General features: G+C 33.5%; 1 protein-coding gene across 1 annotated transcript in view; it reads right to left on the bottom strand.

Moving 5' to 3' along the window:
- Positions 1-17,882, bottom strand: part of COP1 (COP1 E3 ubiquitin ligase) — a 156,725-nt gene that overhangs the window by 23,806 nt on the left and 115,037 nt on the right. The window contains 3 exon segments of the mRNA XM_037506422.2: positions 11,228-11,388; positions 12,768-12,892; positions 14,674-14,791. Of these exon segments, the coding sequence (XP_037362319.1) occupies positions 11,228-11,388; positions 12,768-12,892; positions 14,674-14,791 (404 nt within the window).

Below are 17,882 nucleotides of genomic sequence, written 5' to 3'. Positions count from 1 at the left end.
GGTATCTTCTGAACTTACTAGAGAAGTGAGTCACTGGCAAAATAATCTGTAATCAGGAGAGACCAGCACCTCAGGGAGGGGAAATGCCAGAGGATTTCCTCACTTGGCATAAAAACAGCTGAAGACTCAGTAAAAAGATTAAGCTAATGTTTAACAAAATGGAACAAGGTAGTTATCATGAATTCTGAGGTCTCTGCCAGTATAAACATTAGAGTGATGGGGTTAATAGGTTAACTTCTCTTGCAAACTCTTCCATAAACCCCTATGGAAGACTAGAGAGACTCAGTCCTGAGAAAGTTTCTCATGTAGTGTTGGCTGGAGGAAGCAAACTGAAAGCATTTCCCAAACATCACCAACCAAATTTACCATCTCCCCTACAAAACAAAAGGATTAATCTGTAAGGAAAGTGGGAGAGAGTGGTGCATATAGATTGAAAGCACTGTAGGAACATACTGTAGTTTTACTTTTGGTTGAGAGGCAGAAACAGATGTTAAGTCCAGTAATAGCAGATAGCAATTGATAATATATCTAAATGCTTTTTACTATTATAATGCAAAGTGAGAAAATGCTTAAATGCAGATATAATAACTAGATGCAAAATATACCTACACTGCAAAACTAAAAAATATATAAGCTAAAGACTGGGAGGACAAACCTTAAACACTAACTGCAGTTCTGCTCAAGTGGTAGAATTACAGGTCATTTTTTCTTATTCTCTATTTTCTAAAAGTCTTTATTAGTTGAGAAAAATATAATACACTGAAGTTCACATGATAAAGGGATTAAAAAGGCCATTAGGTCTCCTGAGTAAGATATAACTATACTTTGAGTGTCCAAATGCTAAAGAAGTTTCTGCTTGGCTAGGTATTACTTTATAAATTACAAGCTTATAGGTAATCTGATTGTTTTTTACTCTTCTGATATACAACTTGTATATTTTAGAAGGCATAATAAGAGAAAACTATAATAATTCAAATGCAAATGTTCATTCAAAAAGCTAGAAACTCATGCTTATTTATAAAAGTAATTGAAAATTTATCACTTAAGTAAGACACAGCACCTACACCGAGTAGGACAATCTCTTCCTAAGGATTTATTCACAACTATTTAGAATCAATAATTTCATTCTTAGTAACTCAGGCTGATGTAAATCCCTAGACCTTACAAAAAACAGGATATACAAAAGCTTAAAAGCAACATTTTTAAATAGGTCTCACCTGATAGAAAACAAAAGATATTTAATTTATAATTATCACCAAAAAACAAAACATTTCTGCATATTACCTATATCAAATGGGTGAGTTAGAGTTAATGATATTTAAATACAGAGTAATAAAACCCTTGAGAAGTGATCTTTTTTTCCCCTGTTCCTAAAATAATAATTTGGAAAGGAAAAAATAAAAGGGAAAAGAGACATAAATAAAAACATACTTAATGCATAAACAGTAATCACATACTGATCAATATTAAGTACTTTTCTTCATTCTACTTATTTATTACATAATAACTAAAAACCTGTTTAAAAAACAACAAACAACAACTGGTGAGTACTCTAATAGAGAATGTAAAGCCTAAAGGGTAAGTCTATAGGGCTTTCCCTACCAACGTTAACTTTGACTTCCCATAAGGGATTCTAAAATTTGTTTTTTCATCAATAATTCATGCATTCTACTAAAAAAAAAAAACCCAAAACTATCAGATCTTTAAAACCTAGCTAAATGTAAAAGGTTTAAAATTAGAAGGCCTTAAACTTTTTACAAAACATATGAATTTGAGGAAATGAAAATATTCCTTATAAACAGGTATTTCTATTGAACTTTGAAGCCACAGGCTAACTTATTTAACAGGAAGAGGGATAACCCCCTCCTTTATTTTATTCTCTTCAGAATATAAGATAAAATGGTTTTAAATCCATATAAATCTCTATATCAGTTATCCATTCTTAATAGCTGAAATTGTGGAGTAATCTAAATCTTTAAGTCTTCCATTAGTGCAGAAATCAAGGATTAGCATGTGAATTATAGCTCTGGTCAGTTACTAAAATGGCATAAGAAAAGGTATCTAGGGCCTCCCTGGTGGCACACTGTGAAGCTGTCCTCACTGTGAAGCTGTCCGCAGCCTACATGGTGAAGCAGACCTCTCCTGTCTCGCCCGCTGCTCCCCTCCGCAGTGTATTTCCTCAGTCTGCCTGTTCTGCTCCCCACTCTGTCTTTAGTGAATCCTCTCACCCTCCTGCACATCTGGCCTATACCCCTGTTCTTGTATAAATAAATAAATCTTAAAAAAAAAAAAAAAAGAATAGGTATCTAAGCATGACTTGTGAAACTTAAATTATTCCTGGCTGCTAAAAATACAGATTACATCCATTCAGTTACATATTTCAAACCAGACAATTATTTAAATATTCCATTTCTTATTTACTAGGTTATAATACTACCTTAGGATTCAAAAGAACTTTTTTGAGAAAGATAATTACAACAATTCTTAGTAGTTCTAAGATAAACCAATGTTTAGGATGGTGTGAGAAATTAAAAACAAAAAACAATGTTAAAAGCAAAATCAACTACTACTCTTTCTCTCTTTCAATCTTTAGAAAACAACTTGTAAAGACAATGTATGGTGAGTCATAAAACCACAGCTCTAGATACTTAGGATTTAAAATAGTAAGTTACCAGAAAGGAACTCAATCTTTTTTTTTTTTAAAAAAAGATTTATTTATTAATTTATACAAGCACTGGGTACAGTCAGAAGCGCGGAAGGGTGAGAGAATTCACCAGAGTCAGAGCGGAGAGCAGAGCAGGCAGATTGATGAAGTACACTGCTGAGGGGAGCAGCGGGTGGCAGGAGAGGTCTGCGTGCCATGTGGGACCCTCACCCGGTGGCCGGGTATCGAACCAGTGCTGCAGTGGCTGCGGGCAGCTTCGCAACACAGCACTCAACAGCTGCACCACCGGGGAGGGCCAAAGAACTGAATCTTGATGTCAGATTTACTTTCTATATAATATATACTTAAAGCTTCCTACTTTCATCAAAATTCTTGAAGGCCAACTGCCTATTTAATTTTCAGTAATACATAGATACTGTCACTTAAACCAAAATATTTAGATTTTTTTCTCTGCCTTCATCTTTATCTTTTGATGGGCTATCACAGTTTCAATACAGAAACTGCATTTTCACCTAATTTAATCTTTTTATATTCACTTAAAAAAGACACTAATAAAAACAGGCACAAAATTAAATGAATTCTTTATAGCAATTATAATCGCTGACTTTTTCTATAATAATTACTCCTACGTTCAAAATTACTTTTTACCAACCTAGGAATAATCAATGTCAACTTCTGATAGCTTTATTTGAAAAAATGCTATATAAAATGGGATTTAAGAAAAGATGGAGTAGGAGCTCTAGAAGACTATCATGAGAAAATGGATTAATGTGAGACTGGAGTAATACACAAAAATTCATTTCTTTTCCCCAGAAAGGATCCAAGTTTAAATTTGTAGGACATACTTTTCTTAAACAACTACCATGCATTTTGTAAGAAAAAAAAAAGTATTCTTGCTTGGTTAATTCTGTTTAAGTTAATTAAGTATATTTTATTCAATTAGAAATTAGAATAAAACTCATTATTTTATTCAATTAAAAATGTTTTGCCATTACATACACTTCAGCATATAAGGTCAATCAATTTAAGCAGCATTCATTAAAATGGCAAAAAACTGGGCCTCTCCGGTGGCTCAGCGGTTGGGCGCTGCAGCCTCTGCTACCTCTGCAGTGCCGGTTCGATCCCTGGCCGCCGGGCGAGGGTCCCACATGGAGTGCAGACCTCTCCTGCCATCCACTGTTCCCCTCAGCAGTGCACTTCGTCAGTCTGCCTGCTCTGCTCTCCACTCTAGCTCTGGTGAATTATCTCACCCTCCCGCACTTCTGACTATACCCAGTGCTTATATAAATAAATAAATCTATTAAAAAAAAAAAGGCAAAAAACTGAGCAGCTTCAAGATTTGTGTCAATTCTATTCTTCAAAATTAGCATTGGTGGAGGACTATGGATGCATCAGTTGTAGGGAGTGGTGAATAGTATCTCAAAAGTGAACCTATACCTTTGAGTCATATGGAGTGTTCTTAATCATTGTTACCTCAAAAAAAAAAAAAAAAAAAAAAAAGGGCATTATTTCAGAAAGACAAACACTACATTTTTTAAACTCCACTGACAAAGAATTACAAGAATCATTCTAATATAGGTCAAATTCTATTTGGTAGTAAAAAATGACAACTATGACCTATTTCAACTTATAGACAAAATATATCATATTGTGTTGATTTCATTACATTATTCACCATAAAATATCTAATGCAACAAATGTTTTCACAGAAGTTGTCCATAATAGTAAATGGACATTAAAATTAAGGAATAGGGCCTCCCCGGTGGCGCAGAGGTTGAGCGCTGGGCTGCGAAGCTGCCTGCAGCCTCTGCAGCGCTGGTTTGATCCCCGGCTGCTCCCCGGCCACTGGAGGAGGGTCCCACATGGCACGCAGACCTCTCTTGCCGCCCGCTGCTCCCCTCAGCAGTGTACTTCGGTCCTTCTGCCTGCTCTGCTCCCTGCTCTGTCTCTGGTGAATTCTCTCACCCTCCCGCACTTCTGACTGTACCCAGTGCTTGTATGAATGAATGAATGAATGAATGAATAAATAAATAAATAAATAAAACAAAATAAAATTAAGGAATATTTACAAGTAAGTAATTTACCTAGAGAAGAAAAAAAAATTACAGGTCTCCTCAGTTTCCCACCACCTTCTTTTCTCCTTTCTTTTCTACTTCCCCAGCCCACTCTAGTCGGGACACTAAGGAAAGGGTGGGACACTGAGGAGATGGGAGCCACAGTCTTCCTGGAAGTCAGGGTCTTTGTTCATAATCTTCTCTCTTTCCATGCCCAAGACAGATAAGAGTTCATTCAGATTGGCCCTCTTCCAGACAGGAATTTTTCAAAAATTGTTATAAACCATCTAGCTAGAGGAAAGAAGAAAGGAAGGGAAAGATACAAGGAAAAAGAGCTACAGAAATAAGGAGAGAAGAAGAAAAAGAAGTTCCTATGTTGTCTTGTCAGATTTCACAGAATTAAGGATGAGAAATCACTAATAAATATGGATGTCCATACCAAAGGTAGTTTTTTCTTTTTAATTAAGGAAACGGAAAAAAGGACCACATCTTTCATTTGAAACAAACATCTTTCATGTTTATTATACATGATTCCTATGATAACAAATACCTTTTTTATAGCAATTATAATAGAATCATCTTTCCAAACCTGGTCATGTAATTTTCCATGGTTTTGGGGAACTTTTCAAAATCAAAATCTCTACCCTCACTCCTTCTTCTCCCAAATTATGGATTTTATGGGTCTGAGAACAGAAATTTTTTTTTCTTTTTTTAATCTCAAGGTGATTCTCAGGTTTGATAATCATTGGTATAAAAAGTTTTATTACAACTGTTTTTTGTAAGTTGTTTCTGTACTTTATTAGAATCAGACTGGCTTTTCATATGTGTTTCAACTTTTCTTATTTAGTGCAACTTAATGCTTTATATGATGTTTACTAAGTCAAAAAAGGATACCTATTTCTTAGATAAAAACATAAACTGAAAAGCTATGTAAGTCTTTTTGAGTGAAGACAATTCTGAAAGTGTTAATGCAATGTAGGAAGGAAAAGAGAATCAGGCCATATATATAAAACAAAAATATTAAGCCAATAATAAATACTAAGTCCCCAATAGCTGAATATACTTGAAAAATTTTGTTGTTTATGAAAATAGGAAAAAGCCTGGATTTATATTCCAAGGGCCAAATGGTAATTATGAAATATTTATATAGCACACTAGAATAGCTCCTATCATGAACACTAGTTCTCTTAAATTGGTGTAGTCTTTATACTACCACTGAGTTTTAGTGAGTCTATTAGATATTAGAAGTATCATCCACCTCGATGTCACTATTTCTTTAGCTTCTAAAATTAGTATTTAATTAATTATGCAACAAACAAGATAAAAGTCAAGCCTAAAGAATTGTATCATTCATTACAAAAACTTCTTATTAGTTACAGATTTTGCACACTTTGCTTATGCTAAGAGTAATTAAAAAATGAACGCTGCTAATAATAAACACTTACATAACTCAATAGAAACCAGACACTATTCTAAACTTTTTATATACATTAACTTACTTTAACTTTAAACAGTCATAAGAGATAGGTTACTATTATCAACACTTCACAGATAAGGAAGATGAATTCAGGTAAGTCACCTGAGCAGGATAACAAAATTATTAAGTAGAAAATCTGCTCTGAAAATAGTAGCCTACCTCTATAATCTGTGCTACTGCTCAGTGCACTATGATGTTTTTTACAAGGAGGCTACAGGTGAGCAGGGGATGAGAGACATGAACACAAGGCCATATTTCAGTTCATTCATCAAGTATTTTTAATGAATAAGAATTATGAGAGAGACAGATAAAGAAAATCTGCACAGGAACACAAAATTTTAGTTAAAAATAAAATGAATTGGGCCTCCCCTGGTTGCGCAGTGGTTGAGTGCTGGGCTGAGAGGCTGCCCGCAGCCTCTACAGCGCCGGTTAGTTTCCCGGCCGCCGGCGAGGGCCCCACCAAAAAAAAAAAAAAGAATTTATTATATAAAATTTTATTTGTTAAAAATGAGAATAGAAAGAATATATTTCATTACATGCCTGAAAGATGCTCTCATCTAATATGACTATAACTCTGTATAGTATGGGTCATAACATAGCTAGCAGATTTCCAAGTCAAGTTTTGCTGAACTTTTTTCAAGGGATGTAAATTATTATCATGACATCCTTCACTCTAGAGCTAAACAAACTTTTAATATAATTCTTGCTGTTTCAAGTCATAAGATAAAGTATTGACCCGTAATAACCAATACTTTTTTGAGGATAGTATATACATGTTTTGGTCACTTCTGAAGAACTATGGGAGTCGTAAATGTTCTTTACAAGTATAAACTTTTACTATGAGATATCCATTTACAATTGGTGACCTAAGACTTGATTCCTGATGTGGTTCAGAGCTCATAAAACAATGATGAGGGTGCCTCCAGTCTCAGTAGGAGTTACTATGTACTTAGGATCTATTGCCAACAGAAATATGGTGCCCCTTTATGTAGGTATGATCACTTAGGGACAGAAAAAGTCATTTACATTCTCAAATCAATTTATATTTCACTCCACTAGTTCCATATAAGAATCATGCCACAGAAGGATCCAAAGATACAGAACATATATAATCTCCTTTACGTAATGTCAGTCTCTGAAAAAGCAATGATGATTAAAAAAAAAAAAAGATAAAAAAGTATTGTCCTCAATTTATATTAGCCTGTGGCATACTTTCAGGTGGATATGAGGTTTGTGAGATTTAACACATCTGAATTACTAATACCAAATTGCCAAAGGATGATTACAAAATAGTATCTCAGCTACATGGTGTTCGCTTATAAGAGCTTCTTTTTTTAAAAAAAGACAATCCTGAGTATGCAAGTATGCATTCTGTAAAAAATTAAAAGTTAACATTTTAGATGACTGCTTATGGAAACAAGTAATATTTTACTAACAAGACATTTTCAAACTGGCATTGTGTTCCATGTATTAAGGGCCTGCTGCAACTTAAATACACTTTCTTGATATAAGAGCAAATGGAAATAAACTTTTCTGGAAGGCAATCTATAAATTTTAATCAAAAGTCTCAGAGCTATACATTTTCTTGAAATATAGCAACTCTAAGATTCTTTTATGAAGAACTAGAAATTCAAAGATTTATTGCCAAAATATTCAAGAAACATTATTCACAGTTGTAAAAAGTTACATGGTTATTAAAAAAAATATTAATATCCTCAACAAAACAATAGCCTATCCGTTATGGTAAGTCTTTCAATAATATGTGGTCATTGAAAATATTCTTTTCAAAATGTATTTTGAACTGGGAGATGTTTCATGGTAAAGGCAAAAGGTAAAGAATACATAACTATGGTGCCCCCTAGTGTGCAAGGGGTTAAGTCTTAGCACTATGAAGCTATCCTTAGCCAAGGCAGCATGAGTTCAATCCCCAGCCAGGGAACTAACCCACATGGTGCAGTAGACTTCTCCCGTGTTGCCTGCTGCTCCCCTCAGCAGTGTATTTCATTCAATCTGCCTGTTCTGCTCCCCACTCTGTCTCTGGTGAATCCTTTCACCACCCTCCACAACTCTGCCCTACACCCTAGCTCTTGCATGCATAAATAAATCTTAAAAAAAGAATACAGGGCCTCCAAAAATAAAGTAAGATCTCGGGGATGTTAACTTTGCTAGTGTGGGTAGCACAGATTAAGAACCTACACTAGAAGTTACCTTACAAACTACAATATGCATTCTTTCCATTCTAGTCTAATTAGCTCTTTTACTTCCTTCCTTGACAAGGCAAGGACTTAGAAACAATTACTCTTAGCCTTCTGACAATATTGTCAAGTACTTAATTCTGTGTGTTTATTAAATCCAACAAGGCATCATTGCTCTATGTAGTCAAAATGCATTTAGATTTCCTGCATACTTACCATTTCTATTGCTTTACATTCCTTTCTGTGCCTGTGACCTTTATATTCTGTTATCTTTTCCTTTCCCTCCGAATATAATTTGTTTTCTTTAGTGTAGGGACTTCTGGTGGTATTCTTCATATTTATCTAAAAGTGTCCTCATTTTACATTTTTCTTGAGAAATTTTTGCTGTACACAAACTTTCAGGTTGGCAGGCATTTTTCTTTACATATTAAAGATGTCATTCCACTATCGGTTTCCATCGCTTCACTGAGAAGTTGGCATCAGTCTAATTGTCTTTGAGACAGGTATTTTTTCTGTTTTTCTTTAAGTATCCCTCTTTGAATTTTATTTTCAGCAGCTTTATTATGATGTATTAAGGTGTGACTATTCCACCACCAGCAAGAGTCAGAGATCAGAAACAACTACCATTTACTTAGCACTAAGTTAGCTACTTTATCAAAGGATGTAAGATAGGAAATTCACTATGCACAGCATCTTAAACTCATTAGGAGGCCAAATCATTAAGCACCTGTATAGCATCTTGAATCTCTCCTCAACCCACACAAAGAATACACAGTTGCTATGTATCTCATCTACATAGACATGTGCTTTGTTTTCTGATAATTATACTGTCCTCTTTGCATAGAGGTAAGGTGGGTATACCAACTCAGTTCTCAGTCCAGATGCAATACCACAGATGGGGTTTCACAGTAAATTTAAGACATAACTAGTCTCTAGTCTATAACATTCCATATTTGTCTCAACTCATATTTTACAAAAAATGGTACTGTGAGAAAGCAGATCATATTTCTAGGCAGGCTTAGGTCTGAGAATGAATATTCACATTGCAGATTTCAAGTCATTCATTATCTAGGTGGAAAGGTTTATTTAATCTATACCTTGATGTCTTTCTTCAATTTTGTAAAGTTTTCAACAATGATCCTTTCTAATATTTGCTTTGCTGCATTATTTTTCTTCTCTTTTTCTGGGTCTCTGAATAGGTTAAACTTTCTTCACCATCTCTCTCTAGTCTATATTTTTTCCAACATTTTGTCTTTTTATGCTTCCTTCTGTATTCTTTTCTAATAACGTATCTAAGAGTTCACTAATTCTCTGTTAACTGTGTCTTAACTTCCAATCTATCCATTTTGTTAATTTTGGCAACCATATTTTCAGGTCAGGTCTAGAATTTTCACTTTCAATTGTTTTTAGTTCTCAGTTGAAGTTATCATCTTATCTTTCATCCTGTCAGCTATGTTATCTGTAAGTTACACCAGCCATGTTATTTTCAAGTATGTCTGATAGTGCCCATATTCAGAAAAATATTGAGTTGGTTTTGTTTCTACTGTCCATGGCTTATGCTGAATTTATTGATGCTATCCTTTTTCCTATGTCTGTTTTTCCCTACTGTGCCTGAGTTACTGCATTTACAAAACTGAAAACCATAAATGAAGTTCTTAGATGATTTCTTTAGAAAATCTTCTTCCATACAGGATTTAATTTTATATAATGTGGACACTAGGGATAAGGGTTGCCTCAATTTCATTTCAGAACAGGTAAGATTTGAAACTGAGCTGTAACCATTGTGATGATTTATCTTCTACTGGTTTACCCTACAGTCGTTTGGGGATCCAAACCAACGTGAGATCACCCATAAGGAAGTGAGCGCTAGACTACAATTCCTATCTCCCTATGAAATTACCATAAGTGTTCTCAGTCATTCCACCGAAACTGACAAATGCTCCCAGGGGAAAAATAGACTCAAAAATCAGGGTCAAATTACTAAGTTGCATAATTTTTTTCTATTTTTTGTTTTTAAAATACATATACTCATTCCATGATTTCTAGTTCTACATGGAGAAGGTTGATGCAAATCACCCAGTCTTCCATTACCAAAATGGAAGTTGAATAACAGAACTTTAAGTAAAATAAAAATGGAGTATATCAAAAGTTACAATGGAACTGGAACTCTCAGACATCTTAAAGTACCCATCAAGTAAGAATTTTTTTTCTTCCCCTAAAATAAAACTAACCAAGTAAGCACCTAAAAAGCTATTGCTCAAAAAGATGACACTAATGAACTAATGTTGACAAGATAGTAAAAACAATTATTTCTTCATATAACTTATGAAAAACCTTATGCTTGAAGAAATTTTTTTACATCTTAAAGGGATACTTTCCTGTGACAAAATTAAATGTACTTAAATATTCTTGTATATTTTGTAGAAAGCAGTTTCTGCCCCCAAAACAGCACTCTCCTTTACCTAGATCAGATTGTTTTCTCCCGAATACAATACCAAGCTCAGTGAATATTTATTGAGCTGCATATGATCATTAAGGAAAATAAGAAAATGTATACTCTGGAAAAATTTCCACTCTAGAGGAGAAAGAGAAAGAGACAAGGTGATAATAGCTAAAACAAAGGTATGGACAAGATGCTAGGAGAGACATCACATCAGTACAACACTGTTCCATTAGTGATATTTCAATTGCTACCTAAAATGAATGTTTCCTTTGGTGATAAAATATTAAGCATAAAAGAAAATGCATGTGTATCAATTTACATCTTACTCTTAAAAAAGCACCTATGTCTACATAAAAATAAAATATTATGAGACAGCAACGTATGAAAACTTACCCCATCTGGTAGTGCCCTCCAGCACACAGCACTAACAAATTCATTTGTGTCATCTTCTTTTCGATCTTTGTCCAGAACACTTTTGACTGTATCAAACTTAAAAGTTAACAAGGTCTTAGACAGTCCTTTATAGTACAGGTAAAGAGAGTTGTTCTCGCTTCCTAAAAAACAAACAAACAAAAAAAACAAATAAGATCTCAGAATTAGGACATCACATTCACAAGGTAATTATCACCTGATAGTTAGTTATGATCAAAGATGACTAATCTTTTAATGATTAAATCTGAAAGACAAGAGTATTGAACTTCTCATGCAAGGAAAAGATTCCTAGAAGAAAAACATACTACACTAATCCAAATTAATAATCAATGCTAAATGATGTAGTAATATTGATAAATTTATGGCTGAGATTACCATATAAAAATCATTTACAGCAGAGGTCTAGAGAAGAACCAGAATTTTATTTTATTTTTTTTAAGATTTATTTATTTATTTATTTATACAAGCACTGGGTACAGTCAGAAGCACGGGAGGGTGAGAGAATTCACCAGAGCCAGAGTAGAGAACAGAACAAGAACAGGCAGATTGACGAAATCCACTGCTGAGGGGAGCAGAGGGCATGGCAGGAGAGGTCTGCGTGCTATGTGGGACCCTTGTCAGCGGCCGGGAATCTAACCAGTGCTGCAGAGGCTGCAGGCAGCTTCGCAGCCCAGCGCTCAACCGCTGTGCCACCAGGGGAGGCCCAGAATTTTATTATAGTAATAATCTAATCATGCTTAGTAAGACTTCCATCTAAAAAAGAGAAAGGGAATTATTCCACCACAAGGCAAATTTCAGTAATCTACAACACATTTCCCATTTCCTAATAAAAGCATTACTCTAATTAGGCAAGTAGTTTAGAAATCTATATTTTTTAGCAGTCTATCAGAATAGGATAATTATGTGAAAGATTTACTTAGGCAGAGTTTAGAGTCAAATATATGTGTGGAGAGCCACCTTTACTGAATAAAGGCCAAGTACTTGAAAGTACTATTGAAGGTTCATATATTCAGAAATTAGATAGATATATGAGAACATCAGAACAGAACCAAATTTTATTTTTCTACTTTTGATTTAAATTTGTGTAAGTCAGCAACAATAAAAGCCCTACCAAAATAAATTAAGACTAAACAGACTGTTTAAGAGAACACAATATAGAGGAAAAAGAAAATCAAACCTTAAGAAGACAAATGATGCTTCTATATTAGGATAATAGCAGAAATTAGTATTTTCTGTCTTCTATATAATTTCTAGGGAAATTATTATAATGGAGAACAACTATAAAACTTATTCAACTATCCTCAATAAAGGCGAGAAGGACTAATGCTTCTTCCAGTACAACCTGAGGAAAGTTCAAAGTGATCAGGCATTGAATCCATTTTGCTGCCTTTTGAGTGACTTCTAGAGAGCATCCTGTTTTGGTAGGTAGACTATTTCTATTGAATGTAGTATCAGTGACAGATACCTGTTAAAAGGTCTAGGAAAAGGCAATTACACTCACCACAAGCTATATAATCTCCATTGGAAGCGAGACCTACAAAGTTTTTTTCATTGATATGCCCCTTGAAGGAACGTAGACAGTATGGTTTTCCTACATTCCACAGCTTTAGTTGGCTGTCTGTTGAGCTGAGGTAAAAACAAAGAGTTAGAACACATTTAAGATTTTATGGAATGAAACTCATCACTACTAATTAGAGCTAATGCACTCTGTTGGGTAAGAATGCAGATTGTCCAGCCATACTAAGAATGTTTCCTCCGGCATTAATTTGCTTTTGGGAAAGCTATACAATTTCTCTGGTCTCAATTTTTTCATAAATGAAATATGAGATAGAATGAGTCCTATCTTACAGAATTAGATGAATCCTATGCGATATTGTGAAAATTAAATTAATTCATTTAAAATGTTTTCAGTAGTAACTATGCTTGTAGGAAGTGATCAATAAACACTAGGTATCAATACCACCACTCTGCCACCATCAAACAATGAGACTTTTATAGGGACTTGTGCTTAATTCTAGAGAAACATTTGTTTCATTTGATTTATTTTCAACCACTGAATGTTATATATTTTCACGCATTAGTTAACCACAGAAAGGTAGCATAACATGAATGGATTAATGGTAAATGAAGTAGTATGTCCTACTGAAACAATATATAAATGAAGCTTTTCTTTAAACAAAAAATAGTTGAATATAAAGACCACTGATCATTCTACCATATACAAAAAGTCTAAGAACATGAATAACACCCTATTTTTATTTTTCTCTGTATTTGTTATAATAAATGGAGCATACCATACACATTAATTTTGCAAACTACTCCTCTCTCATTCAGCAATTTGTTTTACCTTTGCTCTGCAAAATAAATATATTCAAGGTACCACAGATAGGAAATAGTAGAGCTGTCTTATTTCAAAGCCAAATATCAAACTTTAAATACTTCTCACAATTTTTCAACATTAATTCCTATTCTTAGAAATTTATGTCATTTTAAGCTCAATGTTGCATTTAATATCCCTTTCTGTCAGAGAGAGAGAGAGAGAGAGAATGTGTGTGTGTGTATACTTTAGTCCAAGAAGCCAGAGGTTGCAGCAATATATATATATAGAAACTTTTTAAAATTTCTACATATACTTGAGGATGAATTTGTTCTGAATATGTCTAGGTTTCAAGTACATCCATGATAAGTGTCATCATGATTTATAAAACCTAAGAAAAGAGTTGGTGGAAATACAAACATATCCACATTAACAAGGTCAATTAAGATATTCAATTTATATTAAGAATAGACAGACTACAACTACATGAATTTAATCTGAGTCAACATTTATTAATCTGAAATGGAAGAAAAATATTTTTGTCATATAACCCATCCTCTATATTTGAATCTGAATAATATTTTAATGATTTATCACCCATTTCACTCTTAGATGGGATAATTTTTGACAGGTTAGGTTACCACATAACTTAGACATGTGAGCCAATTACCTATATTACTTCCCCTTGGAAAACTCAGTTCCCACTTTCTTTATTCCTCTTTTTTATACTACTACTGTAATGTACATAAATATATACTAACATATTAGTGGACTTTAATAAATAATATACTTCTCATTCTATTGCACCAATTATGTTGTTTCTCTCTCCTTAAGGAAAAGCAGAGGCTGAAATATAATCTGAAGTTCAAATGTTTAAAGTGGATACATTAAAAACTAATATTATCAGGATTTTATTTATAAATAGACCAAATATACTAGTATTTTAATCAGATAAGTTATAAAAATCTATTATTTAACAAAAACTGCATACATCACTGTATTACTATTTACATAAACCCATGGTGATATTACCAACTGGTAAATGGTGACAGAGTTGTGTGGTAAGCTCAACCTCTGAAGAAATACTCACGCAGAGACAATTTCCTCACCACTCACAAATTTTGCATAAGACACTGCTTTTCGGTGTCCTTTGAATACCATGATTGGCTGTTTAGTGTTACGAAGATCATAGTAGTGGACACAGTGATCTAAAACAAAACAAAAAGAAAAATACAATAATGAAGAAAAGCAAAGCTAATTTTAACTGCCTTTGATACTTTTCACTGAATGCTTCACAATGTCAAACCTATAATAACTAGAAAACTAAGGACTATGACTCATTTTCAAAGATAAGAAAGGTACAGTGAATTTTCTGTTTTGAATCTAGGAAAGTATGGTTGTAAAAAAAAAATATGTCAATGTGAGTATAAAATGATACTGCAGTATCATTACCTATGATCCTGGCTCTAGAAACAGAATGTTAAGTACTAGAAATTTAAAAATGGGCACTTATATTATGATAGCTTTATTAAAATGGTAACATATACATTTGGGCTTCTGGTTAAACATACGGGCTTCTGGTTAAACATACTGCCATCTAACCTTATTTCCAACATTTACTATTTTCCCCTTCTTATTAAGGTAACATTGATTTATAACACTGCATATAATTTAGAGATACAGGTTTATACTCTTCAAATGTATTACCACACCAAACCTACCATCAAGGTACCCTCAGCCTTCCTTCATAGTCCACTGGGCCTCTCCCCACTTTCCTCTCCCTTCATCATTACCCCTCCCAACTCCTCATAGTCTCAGCTTTATAGTCAGAATTCTAAGGTTTGTTTCTGACTGGATATTGCCTGACAGTTTGTTTAAAAAAAAAAAAAAGGAAAAAATCTGGGACATATTTTACATGGAATAAAATCCATTTACCATAAGATTATAAGTTAATGATTTTTACTAAATTTACTCAATGGTACCATCATCACCATAAATCAGTTTTAGAATATTAACCTCATCACAAAATCCCTCATGACCATTTATGCTGTAACCTCTGCCCCAGGCAACTACTATATCTCTTTATATATATATTTATCTATATCTATATCTATGTCTATCTATCTATATATATAAAACTTGCTCTATAAGTTTGCCTTTTCTGGACAATTTATATAAATGGAATAACACAATACATGGTTCCTATTATTGACTTTTTATACTTCTCAGTTTTTGAAGCTCATCCATCTTTTAACATGTGCCAGCAGTTAACATGTGTCACCTTTTTATTGCTGAATAATATCCAGTGAATGGATATACCACCTTTTATCTATAAATTCAAAAGTTGACAGATATCTGTTCCAATTTCTGCTTATCATGAATAATGTATAAAAATGACCACATTCAAGTCATTATGTGGACTGTTTTCAAGTCTTCGGCAGATCTAAGAAGTGCAATCACTATATCATATGACAATTTTGTGTTTAACTTTAAAGAAAGTGACAAACTAGTAAATGTACCATTTCACATTCCCACCAATAAGATGGTTTTAGTCCCTTTACATGAATTTCTTGAAATTTAGGATACAGATCCTTTATCAGTTATGTTTTTTACAAATATTTTCAACCATTCTGTTGCTTTATTTTCTTAAAATAGAGTTTTGAATTTTGATATGATCCAACTTACCTTTCTTCCCTTTCGTTACAGACCATACTTCTGGTATTGCAACTAAGAAAATTTTGACTAATCTAAGGTCTCAAATTATTGCCCCTATTATTTCTAAAAGTTTTATTGTTTAAATTGATCACAGACTGAAAGAACTGAAACAAGTTAACTTTTGTCTGTGCTATGAAACAGAGATCTAAACTCATCATTCTATCTATGCATATACATCCTATTATCCTGGTACCATTTATTGAACAGATGACCTTTTTTACAATGACTTGCTTTAACAACTTTGTTGAAAATTAACTAACAATAAATAGGGATTTATTTCTGGATTCTTAATTCTAATCAATTAATCTAAAATATGTGTCAACTGTCAGTATAATAATGTCCTGATAACCGTAGTTTTATAATTTTGAAATAGGGAAGAAAAAGTCTTCCAACTTCATTCTTTTTCAAAACTGTTATGGCAATTTCCAATCTTCTGTATTTCAATATAAATTTTAGGATCAGCTTATCAGTTCTTTTTTTAAAAAAACATTTATTCATTTATGCATACAAGAACTGGGGTATAGAACAGAGGTGTGGATGGTGAGAGGATTCACTAGAAACAGAGTAGGGAACAGAACAGGCAGATTGACTGAAATACACTGCTGAGGGGAACAGCGGGCGAGTCAGGAGAGGTCTGCTGCACCATGTGGGTTGTTCCCTGGCCAGCCAGCTGATCGAACTCATGCTGCAGTGGCTGTGGATTGCTTCATAGGTTGCGTCTTAATCCCTTACGCCATCAGGGAGGCCTCAGCTTATCAGTTCTGTTACAAAGAAAGTCTTCCATACTAGAGAATTGGCTCATTTTTGGTAAGTTTTTCAGTATTTTTGCTGTGTATGTGAAAAAGTAATTACTGTTATAATTACATTACATGATAGCCTCAAATGACAATTTTAGTTTATGCTGTGAGGTAACATGCACAACTGTAATTTGTGTGATGTGGGCTAAAGTAAAAATGGAAAAAAAATCCTGTTTTGATTACTTTGCTTGTATTAAATTTCTAAGTTGAAAAAATTAAATTTCTTTTTTCGTGCAATAATTCATAATTTAAAAACATTATTGTAAACATTAGCAAAGTCTAATTTCTCAAACTGTTATAAGATGAAAATAAAGTGATATTTTGTTATTATAAAAATAGAATCTGTACCGTATACTAATATACACCTTTTCTCAAGCTAATTAAAAAAAAAGGGGGGGGGACACAATATGTAAAAAATATAGAGATACACAAAAGAGTTAAATTATGTCACTGTCTACTTCACAAAGATTATACAGTAAGTAGCTAGAATGAAAAAGTAATGTGAAGAGTGAATATCACATGGCAGATGTTTTATAGATGTGGCAACTTCAAAAGAAACTATATTGCAGTACTCAGAAGCAGCTTACTATGTGAAGTGGTATTATATTTTTTAGCAAACTATATATTAGGTCTATTATACTGGTATCACATCATCAAGTTTGTAATTTTTTTGGTTTTGTATTTTTGCTGTATTTAGAGTGTGACTTGACTTCATAATTGCTTAAGAGCTTGACAGTCTACAGTTTTACACTGTACAGATACTTTAGTAACATGATAGCAATACATA

The sequence above is a fragment of the Talpa occidentalis genome, unplaced genomic scaffold, assembly GCF_014898055.3.
Source record: "Talpa occidentalis isolate TD23 unplaced genomic scaffold, MPIMG_talOcc4v2.1 talOcc4.12, whole genome shotgun sequence".
NCBI lineage: Eukaryota > Metazoa > Chordata > Mammalia > Eulipotyphla > Talpidae > Talpa > Talpa occidentalis.
This window is presented reverse-complemented; position numbering and strand designations above follow the sequence as displayed.